Raw genomic sequence first — 13,143 nt, forward strand, 5'->3', positions numbered from 1 at the left:
AGAATGGGATGGAGTTCTTGCAAGATACTGGGTGGGAGGAGGTTTAGTCCAGATAGTTGAGAGTCTGTGGGTTTATAGTAAACGTTTGTCTGCAGATTGTTGCTGGAGATGGAAATGGAGATCAAGAAAGGGGAAGGAGGTGTCCAAGATAGACCAAGTGAATTTGAGGGTAGGGTGGCAGTTGTGAATTCGATGAACTACTCCAGTTCAGCCTGTGGGTGCAGGACACTGCAACGATGCAGTCATCGATGTAACGGCAGAAGTGTTGGGGCGTAGTGCCTGTGTAAATACTGAGGAGGGATTGTTCTTTGTAGCCAATAAAGAGGCAGGCATAGCTGGGACCCATCTGAGTGACCATGACCACCCCCCTGGACTTGGAGGAAATGGGAGGACTTAAAGGCAAAGCTATTAATGGTGAGGATTAGTTCAGCGAGACGGAGGAAGTTACGAAGAGGTGGAGGGCGTGGTTGGTGTTGCATATGTCGGTGGAAAGTGCCTCAACCACCGGAGGGAGGATGGAGTCGTGGTGGGACAAGGTAGTCCAGTGGGGCAGGAGCATGCGGAGACAATGGGTCGGCTGGGGTAGTTGGGCTTGTGGATCCTGGGGAGCAGGTAGAACCGGACAGCGCGAGGCTGGAGGTACTCTGAGACTGGAGGCAGTGGAGAGGAGACTGGAGGCAATCAGGGCATGGACAGTGTAAGTGATTTTGGCCTGATGGGGTCACGGTGGAGTTGTGGTCAAGGGGGGAGGTAGGACATGGAGTCGGAGAGTTGGCGTTTGGCCTGTGTGACAAGGAGGTCAGTTCAAAATACTACCGCCCCACCTTCTTCAGTAGGTTTGATGGTAAACCTGTGGTTGGTGAGGAGAGAGTGGAGTGCTGCACATTCCAAGCGGGGTGAAGTTGGAGTGGGTGAGGGGGATGGAGAGATTGAGGCGGCTTATGTCACATTGGCAGTCAGCAATGAAGAGGTCTCGGGCGGGTACAAGGCTGGTAGAGGGGCGCGGTGACCTGGTGGTTAGGGAAGGTTAGAGGCAGGAGAAGGGGTCATCGGAGGGAGATTAGGAGTTTTTGTTGCAGAAGGCATGGGGGCGGAGACAGTGGAAGAGCTCCATGTGTGGAGGGTACTGAATTCGTTAATTTGATGGGCGGAAGGACACGAATATGGCTGAAATAGAAATACTCATTCAGTGTTGTAACATGAATCATTTCGAGCAATGTGCCAGATGTTTCTGATGTTATTGGATGAATGCTACAGATTTGTATGTCATTCCTTATCTATATAGTGGAGGTGTTAATCCATTCAAAATAAACTGTGCTGTCATAAATGGGGACATAAACACGTTGCATCAACATTAATATTGTTTTGACTATTTTGTAATCTCTATGTTGCAGTGTTATTAATCTGCCATATGGAAAAGGTTTTGAAATGTATTTTTCTCCTTTAACCCAACTCCCCATCCCACAATCTAATACTAAAAGATATATTTTGCTTCACTTTCCTTTATCCAGAAAAAAAGCTTTCCTATTGCACTATGTGCTCTTCCCTTTCTTTCTCGATCCCAATCCAGTAAAACTTGTGGGATGAATGTGTAGATCGGAGACGGGTTTTGGGAAAACCGATTTCAGTATATGGGGCATCGGTCCCAGTATTGGGGAAAGAAGGAGCCGCACTGTTGGTCTTCACATGAACTTCACTGAAACCAGTATCCTGATGAATCTCCTAACAATGACTGAAATTAGAGTTTTAAATGATGATTAGATTTACATTTAGTTTTTGTTGTCACGTGTTGTTGCCACATCAGGCCTTCTTGGATACAAAGGTATTCACATACAAAAAACTGAGGTACAAAGTAGTAAAAGAAACCAAGTTAAAATGACCTTCATAGAATATGTAGAAAAAATAAAGTAATAAGGTATTAGTTAACATTAGCTAACAATAGTTAACATCAACATTAACATAGTTAACACTTAATGACTAGCCAGTTGTTGAGGAGGTGACAGGGTTGGAGGAGGACTGGCAGAGGAAGTGGCAGATGTAGATACAGTTACAAACAACATTTAAAAAAATATGTGGACAAGTATGTGAATAGGAAAGGTTTCGACAGATATGGGCCAAATTCAAGCTTATAGGGCTAGTTTAGTTTGGGTAACCTGGTCGGCATGAATGAGTTGTTTGACTGACTCTGAGAGAAAATTAGTAAGTTAATGACGATGGGCTAAGCAATACTTTAGGGTAGCGATACATATGCCAGGAATCAATATGGAAGGAAGAACAGAGCAAACAAAATGTGTTGACATTGAAGTAACTCCACAGAGGCTGGTATCCTGTCACTAAATTGCTCTTTATTTACACATGGAGAGTTCTTGACGTTGATTCAGCTTCCTTAGTGCCAGCTCTTAGAGTGAACAGAACCTCTGACACTCCTACTTATATATGTCAGCCAAGGGTCCCTGATTTTACCAAATTAACAGCCTCAATCAGGGAAATCATATTCTGAGGTCCACCTGGCTGACCTCATTACAATCACTACAACCATGACCCTGGATCATAACCCTAGATCACCATTGGATGTATTTAAATTTTATGCAGTATGTGTGTCTTTTTTAAAAAGAATAGGTCCAGCCAAAAGACTATTTCAAATGTAATTTCAGTAATTGTCCAGAGATGATGCCTGCAATTTCACACCTAACAGTTTCAAGGTGGCTTTGAAGAGAGCAACATACTGTAAATGGAATTGTAACCTCCTGTGATATCTCTGATTGTGGACATGATGGCAAAAATATAACAGTCTGGGTGAAAGACATGTAGGTGTTTCATCCATTCAAAAATAGACAATAAATAGGGGTTCAAAGCAATTTTCAACCCTGGTCTGTGTGTGCATGTGGGCTGAACTACTTTTTGCGTGCTAGTGAAGTGTTAATGTGTTGTGAAAGCCACAGTTAAAGGAATATTCACTCGTCATTCCGGTTAAATTATCATTTTCCTCTGAGTGCTCGAAGCTAGCCAGCAGGCCTATTATAAAACAGGACAAAAGAGTTTCGTGTTTAAACTTTAGACTGACTTCTTATTATTGATCTTTCTTCTTGTATTTCTAACTAATAAATTCATTCTTTTGTTAGCTTATACAAGCTTGGATAATTTGGCCCTATTCAAAGCATAAATTCTTTTGGTTACAAGGGAGGGAATCCTTTTTAATTAACCTTATTGCATGGTTGGTGAATACTGAATGGCAGCAAGTTCACCCCCCATCTGAAGCCATGTGAAATTGGGGAACCTTACTTCAGACCTGGTTGTATCAGTGCATCAATAAAACTGGAAAGTTGTGGGAAAGGAAGAATAAGTATGTCAGTGTTGATATGGACAAATTGAGTGGTGCAGGCAAAGACCAAATTTAACGGTAACAGTGCCTCAGAGGAAGGTTCATGCAAGGATTACTAACTAAATAAAATTCAACTCACTTTATCTGAATGCACTGAGCATTTCCCCAAAATCGATGAACTTGTGATACAAATTGAGAAAATAGGTTTGTTTAGGTCTAACCATCCTGACAGACAAGAGTACAAGGTGACCAAATTGGGAAATACATATTCCAGAGTATCAAATAGAAAGCCAGAGTGGAAAAGGATAACCTTAATGAAGAAGGTTGATATAAGGACCTGATTGAGGAAGGGTTTCTGGTTTTGAAGTCAGGAAGTAGGAAATTACGTGGATGTCGACTAGGAACAGCAAGGGGTAGAAAACCCTTCAGGGGAATAGTTTATTTTCCCGTGCCCCCCCCCCCCCCCCTGCCAATCACCAATGTAAGTTATGGTATTGGACAGAACAATTTATATGAAATTATAGGAACATGAAACCAAAGTAATGTAATAGTTTTGGAGGGCCTCATTTATCTTAATATAGACCAGGGAAACCAAGTTGGCAAAAGTAGCCTGGAAGATGGATTTATAGAATACTTTTGTGATATTTTCCTAACACAATATTTTGTAGAATCGAATAAGAATAAAGATACTTGATCTACTTTTGTCCAATGAAACAGGGTTAATTAGTAATATCATGACAAACGATCTGGTAAATGGTGATCATAGTAGAATTGAATTCCATAATAAATTTGAAATTGCGCTGAAAATGTGTTGCTGGAAAAGCGCAGCAGGTCAGCCAGCATCCAAGGAACAGGAGAATCGACATTTCAGGCATAAGCCCTTCTTCAGGGCTTTAGAAATATTGACCTAGTCCGATTTGAAAATGACCTACTCCGATCTTGCAAACCTTAAAAGACAGATACATGGGATGAGGGAACAACTGACCATGGTTGATTGGGTAAATAGGCTAAAAGATGTGGAGTCGATGAATAATGTGAAAAATTCAAAGAAACAGCTCAAAATATATAAATAAAATATATTACATTGTAAAATAAAAACTGAGCAAGAAGGGGTCCATCTATGGCTTATTAAATCATTTTGTGTAGACTAAGATCCCAATAAATGACAATAAAAATGGAAAAAAGACTGTTTCTCAATCACATGCATTGACCCTCCACTGCTTTGTCAGACTGCTGATCTGATGTCCATTCATGTATAGGAATGTTGAGCAGGAATGAACCATTCAGCCCCTCAAGTCTGCTGGTCATCGACTTCAACACTATATCCCAGCACACTTCTCCATTTCCCTTGATGCCATTAGCAATCCATCATTTTGTTCAAAGCACTATCCAGTACTACTTCACTGATATTCCACAGTGTGGGAAGAATCAAGTAATTTTAAATACTAAACTGAATTAACATTAAAATTTCTCAAAATGGGTCTAAACTCACTCCTTTTTCCTGGCCCTCATTACTATAGTGGGTTAACAAACTAATCCCTCTCATCTCCAGATGGGACATGAAATTCCCTTTGCTGGGATTTGAATTGAGCATAGCAATATTTACTGCATGTGGATCTATGACTGTAACTGATATTATTTTCAGATAAGCAATAAAGACTCCTAATGAGAGGGAAATATGAAGTTCTTAATCTGGTAGCATGGTTATAGCAAATTGCAGCAGGATATGGACAACTTTGAATTGACTGCATTACGTGGTGCTGGATCAGTGGTGCTGGAAGAGCACAGCAATTCAGGCAGCATCCGAGGACAGGCAAAATCGACGTTTCGGGCAAAAGCCCTTCATCAGGAATAAAAATTACGTGGTGCTCATGTGGATGTTCTTAAAACTGATATTCGATATCAAAAGCATTTTGTTCCTCAACAATAACATGTTAAATCTGAGCATAAGAATTATGGAAGTCATGTAAAAACCATCGCAATTTGAGACTCAACGTTAGGTACATTCACCACTGTCATGCATTTGTTACAAAACATTTTGTAAAACTCCTTCATTATTCAAGCCATATTGAAATTTTTTAAAGCTGCTTTGGAAGTAATGTTTTAACAAAGAAATTAATATTGAAGGAAAATGCTAAAATATTTTGACACCTAAATATATTTACCTTGCCCTTGCAGATACATTGGGCCAGAATATTCTGGTGCTCTTGAACAAATGGAAGATGCAATGAAAGAGTACTACACTTACACTGGTGAGCTGATACCAATGAATTCACAAAGTACTGGACAACTTGTGGCTGTTAGTGCTGAGGAGGATTCCTGGTTAAGAGCCCAGATTGTTTCAGTAGATGCTGCAAAAGTCAAGGTACTAGTACTTATGCTTGACGTAAAAGTAATATGTGAAAACTTGTGGATGTTTTACATGAACACTTTAGTTAAATCATAATATCTTCACCCTCCAGTAAGAGAGATTACCATTTCAACTACATTTTGTTAAAAGAATATAGACTGAAGGGATGTTTTAACTATGGCCACAGCAAATCATACTGTCGAACAGCTATAAAGTGTGACAGTGTTCGAAGTCAAACAGCTATGAAGTGACAGTTTGGAATCATACAGTAAACAAGAGTGTATCATGCAAGGGACATGCAAATCTTGCAAATACAACATTGCTTTTAAGGTGACCATATATGTGACCACGCATCTGTTTTAAAAGGAACTAAGTAGTGCAAAATGTTGACCACTCACAGCAAGCAGAATGTAGAGCAAAGAGCAGGATCTAAATTGCCAAAAACAAGGTAAGTAATAAATATACAGCAAATTTCAAAAGCTAAGGGATAAGTAGATGGTGGCGAACACTGTTTTTCTAATTTTCAGTAAGGGATAAGTTCTGTAATACACTATTTAATGAGGGAAATGGCAGGACTGTCGGCTCAATATTAGAGTGTGTAGAATCTTTCTGTGGGATGGGGTATATGTTAAAGAAGTTGTGTTGTATTGCAATAAGGAGAGATGTTATCTTAAAATGTTCTTCAAATGGGACCATATGGGTAGCGCAAAAAGGGGGCAATCACTTTTCTGTGGGTGTACTATAGACAAACAGTCAGGGAGGAATAGAAAAAATGGGTGTGGAGGCAGATCTCAGTGAAGTGAAAAATAATATGGTAATAATTCCCGACTCAGGCGACTGACTGTGTGGAGTTTGCACGTTCTCCCCGTGACAAACAGTCAGGGAGGAATAGAAAAAATGGGTGTGGAGGCAGATCTCAGTGAAGTGAAAAATAATATGGTAATAATAGAAGGGGATTTCAGCTTGGCTAATATTAACTGGAATGTACAAAATGTGAAAGGCTTAGAGGGGCAGAATTCATTTTGAGTGTCCAGGAGATTGTTTTAAACCAGCACGTATGAAGCCCTACATCAGAAGGGTCAGTGCTGAACCAAATTTCTGGGAACCTTCCAAGCAAGTGGTAGGTGTAGCAATGGGGGAGCATTTTGGTGATAGTGGCAATAATTCAGTAAGGTTTTAGGTAATTATGGAACAAGTTGGATGGTAAATAAAGGTTCTGAATTGAGGGAAGGATTTTTTTTTAATATAAGTTTTTATTGAAAAGCTTTTTAAATCTTTTACAAAACATTTATATATGAAGAAAAAGAATAACACCATCAAAACAGAAAAAATGGTAGTACAAAAAATAAGGCCATAGCATAGGACCATTGTTAATAAACAACCCACTATTCTACCAAAACAAACATATCTACTTAACTAAAACTAAACTACAAACATATTAAATAAATTCTAGCTTAAACTACATTCAAATAACTTAAATAATATCTCACTACTTTATTTTACTCGTCACACTGAGGCTCCCATCCCTGGGACTGCCATCTACAGTACCCATATTATTTTCCTTCCAGTCTCCTCCCGGGGCCCCATGGGCACCCACAATGATTCCCACAGATATACACGGCCCTGATTAATATTGCTGATAAGTCAGCGTCAATATAATTTAAAAAGGGCCACCACAGCCTATAAAACTGTTCTGTTTTGTGGTGCACCATATTTGTGAGGTAATCTTGGGGGAGATGCTCCGTCACCAGCCTACGCCACCCCATAAGACCTGGTGATTTTTCTGATGTCCAATCCAGTAGAATGTTTTTCCTCGTGCAATGGGTAAGGATGTTACACAGTCTTTTCCCATGTTCCCCCAGAGAAGGCAAATTTGGCAACCCCAAAAGAAGAATTACTGGATTCATGTTAATTTCAATCCCCAGGATGTCCTTTAGTTCCCTTACTATCGCACTCCAATATCTTTGGATCTTACAACATAAACAATAACAATGTGCCCATATTAATTCGACACTTGGGACATCCTGATGACGCTCATCTCTTAAACTTAGCTAGCTTCTCTGGTGCCAAATGAGCCCTGTGTAAGATCTTCAATTGCATAGTCTGCGCTCTGTTACTTAAATTTTCCTTACATTCCCCCAGAAGTCTTCCCATACCTCCGGTAAAATGTCCTCACCTAACTCTCGGTTCCACGTCTTACAAAGTCCTTCCATATCCCCCAGGGCACAACCTTTCTGTAAATGATATAAAGTACTCCGTGAGAGTACCCGCACACTGGAGTATTCTTTTCTCTGCGTCTGATTTATAACTCTGGGCCAAGAGTGTGGCCTTCCTCTGTATATAGTCTCTTATCTGGAAGAATCGACAAAGGTCCCTTACGGACAATCCATATTTCTGACTTAACTGACTAAATGACATCAGAACCTCTCCCTCGAATAAATCTCTCAAACATAGAATTCCCTTATTCTCCCATGTCTTAAAGCCGGAGTCCATTGCGGGAAGGCCGATTTTAACATCAGGATATGACCAGACTGGACTTGGAGCAGCTACTTAGAAGAAAATCCATATCAGAGCAGTGGGAGGTGTTGAAAAAAGTAATAGTGTGCAGGGCCACCATCTTTCCATAAAGATGAAAGATGCATCAACAAATCCAGAGAATCCTGGATGTCAAGGAATGTATAGGATTGGGTAAGAAACAGAAAAGAAAGCTATGGTCGATATCAAAGGCTAAAAACTGCAGATGTCCCAAGACAAGTATGGAAAGCGTAGGGGTTTGCTTAAATAAAGTAGGAGAACAATGAAGGGGCACAAAAGAAAACAGTGGCAGTTAACATTAAGGACAATCTAAAGCTGGCTTCTAAGTACATTGGGGTAAGAGAATAACCAGGAAAAGAGTAGGGACTGAAGTGGCAGTCTGTGCATGGAAGCAAAGGTCATAGCTAAGGTCTTAAATGAGTAGTTTGCATCTGAATTCACAATCAAGAAAGATGAGTTAGGTCAAGCAATTAGGGAGTGGGATTGTGATCTGCTTGAACAAATTAGCAGGTGGCAGATTTGAAAGTGGATAAATCATTAGAATAGCTAATGTGGCACCATTATTCAAGAAGAGTAGGTAGCGATAAACCAGAAACAACAGGCCAGCGAGCCTATCATCTGCGGTAGGGAAACTATTGGAAAGAAAATTCCAAGGGACAAAATTAATCTCCACTTGGAGCAACAAGGATTAATCAAGGACAGTCAACATAGCTCTGTTAGGGGAGACCATGTCTAACAAATTTGATTGGACTTTTTTGAGGAGGTGAGTATATGCAGATGATGTAGTCTGTATGGATTTCAGTAAGTCTTTTGATAAGGTTTTGCATGACAGGGTGGTAAGAAGGTCTTGCATGTTAGGCTGCTAAGAAATTAAGAGGCCGTGGGATCCAAGGCAATTTGTTCAATTGGATCCAAAACTGGCTTGGTGACAGGGGCAAAGGTTGACAGTCAGAGTGTTTTTGTGATTGGAAGCTTGTGTCCAATGGCATCCCACAGGATTTCGTACTGAGTCCTTTGCTGTTTGATCTGTACGTCAGTGATCCAGACACGAATGTGAGAGGTATGATCAGTAAGTTTGCAGATGATACAAAAGTTGTTGGTGTGATAATTAATGAGGAGGAAGCCTTAGACTACAGGAAAATATAGGTGGGCTGTCAGATGGGCTGAACATTGGCAAATAGAATTTAATGCTACATTTGGGAGGCCTATCAAGGCAAGGGAGTACATATTGAACAGTAGGACCGTAGGAATTTTCTCTAGGTAGGAAAACTTTTCCTCTTGGTAGAGGGGTCAGTAATGGGGGAAACAGTTTTAAGGGAAGGAACAGAAAGTTTAAAGTGGATTTGAGGGGAACAAAATTCACCGAAGATTGTGCGTATCTGGAATTCACTATCTGCAGCAGTAGTAGAGGCGGGAACCCTCAAAATATTTCAGAAGTATTTAGATAAGCACTTGGAATACCATAGCATACAAGGCAATGGGCCAAGAGATGGAAAATGGAATTAGAATAAGTAGACTTCTGATGACCAGCATGGACACAATGGGCCGAAAAGTTTCTTGTTGTAAAGATTCCATGCCTGTATATGAAATAGTGCTCCTGCATTATACTTTGATATGCCTTAACACTGCTAATGGTACATTCTTCTCTTTTGCAACTCTTAAGAATAGGGAGGGTAGTTGTAAATTTTTATATTCATTGAGATATTATATTTCTCATTTCTCTAAAGTAATATTGATACATAAAATTGCCATGCAGGTGCAGTGAACAAGTAGCAAGGCAAATAGTATGCTAGTTTTCATTGTAAGGAGTTTGGAATACTGGAGTAACAAGACTTGGTAAGGTCATCTTTGGGCTTTTGTGCCATTTTGGTTTCCTTACATAAAGAAGGATTTGCTTGCGTTTGAGGGGGCTCAACCAATTTCATTAAACTGATTTCTGAGGTAAACTGGTTGCTCTAATTGGAGATTGGATATAATGGGCCTACATTTTCTGTAAAATGTAGAGGAATGAAAGATGCCTTCATTGAAAATTGGATTTTTTGTTTTGTTGGCTTGAAAGGGTAAGGTATGTAGTGATTGTCTCCCCTGGCTGAGAAATCTAGAACTTGGCGTCATGGCATCAGGTTACCATACATCAAGAACATTTCTGAACTGACAGCCAGACTACTACGACCACTAGGACTCATAACAGCACACAAACCAACAGCCACTCTCAGACAATAACTCGCCAGGACAAAGGACCCGATACCCAGCATGAGCAAAAACAACGTAGTGTACAAAATCCCATGCAAGGACTGCACAAAACACTACATAGGACAAACAGGAAGACAGCTAACGATCCGTATCCATGAACACCAACTAGCCACGAAACGACACGACCAGCTATCCTTAGTAGCCGCACACGCAGATGACCAACAACATGAGTTTGACTGGGACAACACTACTATTATGGGGCAAGCCAAACAAAGAACAGCCAGGGAATTCCTAGAGGCATGGCACTCATCCACAAACTCCATCAACAAACACATCAACCTGGACCCAATATACCGGCCACTGCAGCGGACAGCTGGAACTGACAACCGGAAGCAGCAGAGACAAACCACTCTAAATGCCGGAGGAAACATCAGAGAAGCGCTTCACAGGAGGCTCCCAAGCACTGAGGATGTCACCTTGACAGGACGAAACGTCTGCAACACAAATTCCCAGCTCGGCGAACAGAACCACAACAACGAGCACCCGAGCTACAAATCTTCTCACAAACTTTGATCAGGTTATGATTTTGGCTCAAGGGCACTATTTGGCCAATTCCTAATTTCATAAATACTGGCTTGTTTTTGTGCTGTGAATGTGAACTATATTAGTTCTAGGACTCAATCTATTCAACTTGAGTTCAGGAGCAGACTAAGAACTGTTATTGTTTGAGCTTTTAATGGGGCTCCAGAAAATGAGGAGTTGGTTGAGTAAATTTGTCAGCAAATGTCAAAAATGACTGGTGAGCGTAATACTAAATACAGGGAAGGAGTGCAATTTTTGATATTGAGAACGTCTTTGGTCAGTATGTCTCCAGTCCAACAAAGAAGGAAGGGAAATTGTGTCTGCTGCTGGGTAATGAATTTGGCAAGTGGAGTGTGGTACAGTGGAACATGATTCACTTCAGTGGGATGATAATGCAAGTTAATTCAGCATGGTTATGAAAGGAGAACAGAAACATTGAGTGTGTGAATACGCAACTGAAGAAAGTTTAAGTTCAGTGATTTAAGAACAGATCTAGGCTGCAGGGATCGATTGGAAATAGCAATGGCATAGTCAAGAAATGACAAAAACAATGGAGGACATGCAGGCAAGAGGTTGCATCTGAACTAACTAGGCATATTCTATTTGAAGGGAATAAGATACAATGAATATGAATAAGACCATAAGACATAGGAGCGGAAGTAAGGCCATTCGGCCCATCGAGTCCACTCCGCCATTCAATCATGGCTGGTGAGCATTTCAACTCCACTTACCCGCATTCTCCCCGTAGCCCTTAATTCCTTGTGACATCAAGAATTTATCAATTTCTGCCTTGAAGACATTTAGCGTCCCAGCCTCCACTGCACTCTGTGGCAATGAATTCCACAGGCCCACCACTCTCTGGCTGAAGAAATGTCTCCGCATTTCTGTTCTGAATTTACCCCCTCTAATTCGAAGGCTGAGTCCACGGGTCCTAATCTCCTCGCCTAACGGAAACAATTTCCTAGCGTCCACCCTCTCCAAGCCATGTATTATCTTGTAAGCTTCTATTAGATCTCCCCTTAATCTTCTAAACTCCAATGAATATAATCCCAGGATCCTCAGCCGTTTCTCATATGTTCGACCTACCATTCCAGGGATCATCCGTGTGAATCTCCACTGGACACGCTCCAGTGCCAGTATGTCCTTCCTGAGGTGTGGGGACCAAAACTGGACACAGTACTCCAAACGGGGGCCTAACCAGAGCTTTATAAAGTCTCAGTAGCACAACAGTGCTTTTATATTCCAACCCTCTTGAGATAATTGACAACATTGCATTCGCTTTCTTAATCACGGACTCAACCTGCATGTTTACCTTTAGAGAATCCTCAACTAGCACTCCCAGATCCCTCTATACTTTGGCTTTACGAATTTTCTCACCGTTTAGAAAGTAATCCATGCTTCTATTCTTTTTCCCAAAGTGCAAGACCTCGCATTTGCCCACATTGAATTCCATCAGCCATTTCCTGGACCACTCCTCCAAACTGTCTAGATCCTTCTGCAGCCTCCCCACCTCCTCAGTACTACCTGCCTGTCCACCTAACCTTGTATCGTCGGCAAACTTCGCCCAGTCCCTTCTTCCGGATCATTAATATATAATGTGAACAGCTGCGGCCCCAACACTGAACCCTGCGGGACACCGCTTGTCACCAGCTGCCATTCCGAAAAAGAACCTTTTATCCCAACTCTCTGCCTCCTGTCAGACAGCCAATCCTCTATCCATACCAGTAGCTCACCTCGAACACCATGGGCCCTCACCTTGCTCAGCAGCCTCCCGTGTGGCACCTTATCAAAGGCCAAAACTGGACACAGTACTCCAAATGAGGCCTAAACAGAGCTTTATAAAGTCTCAGTAGCACAACGGAGCTTTTATATTCCAACCCTCTTGAGATAAATGACAACATTGCATTCGCTTTCTTAATCACGGACTCAACCTGCATGTTTACCTTTAGAAAATCTTCAACTAGCACTCCCAGCTCCCTCTGTACTTTGGCTTTACGAATTTTCTCACCGTTTAGAAAGTAATCCATGCTTCTATTCTTTTTTCCAAAGTGCAAGACCTCGCATTTGCCCACATTGAATTCCATCAGCCATTTCCTGGACCACTCCTCCAAACTGTCTAGATCCTTCTGCAGCCTCCCCACTTCCTCAGCACTACCTGCCT

The 13,143-nt window shown here is 41.3% G+C and overlaps 1 protein-coding gene across 2 annotated transcripts in view; it reads left to right on the forward strand.

Annotated features, from left to right (window-relative positions):
- Positions 1-13,143, forward strand: part of LOC122564384 (tudor domain-containing protein 7-like) — a 123,672-nt gene that overhangs the window by 66,219 nt on the left and 44,310 nt on the right. For both annotated transcript variants that reach the window (XM_043719169.1, XM_043719178.1), the window contains exon 8: positions 5,501-5,687. In XM_043719169.1, the coding sequence (XP_043575104.1) occupies positions 5,501-5,687 (187 nt within the window). The remainder of the gene's footprint in view (positions 1-5,500; positions 5,688-13,143) is intronic.

Source organism: Chiloscyllium plagiosum, chromosome 2, assembly GCF_004010195.1.
Source record: "Chiloscyllium plagiosum isolate BGI_BamShark_2017 chromosome 2, ASM401019v2, whole genome shotgun sequence".
NCBI classification, from domain to species: domain Eukaryota; kingdom Metazoa; phylum Chordata; class Chondrichthyes; order Orectolobiformes; family Hemiscylliidae; genus Chiloscyllium; species Chiloscyllium plagiosum.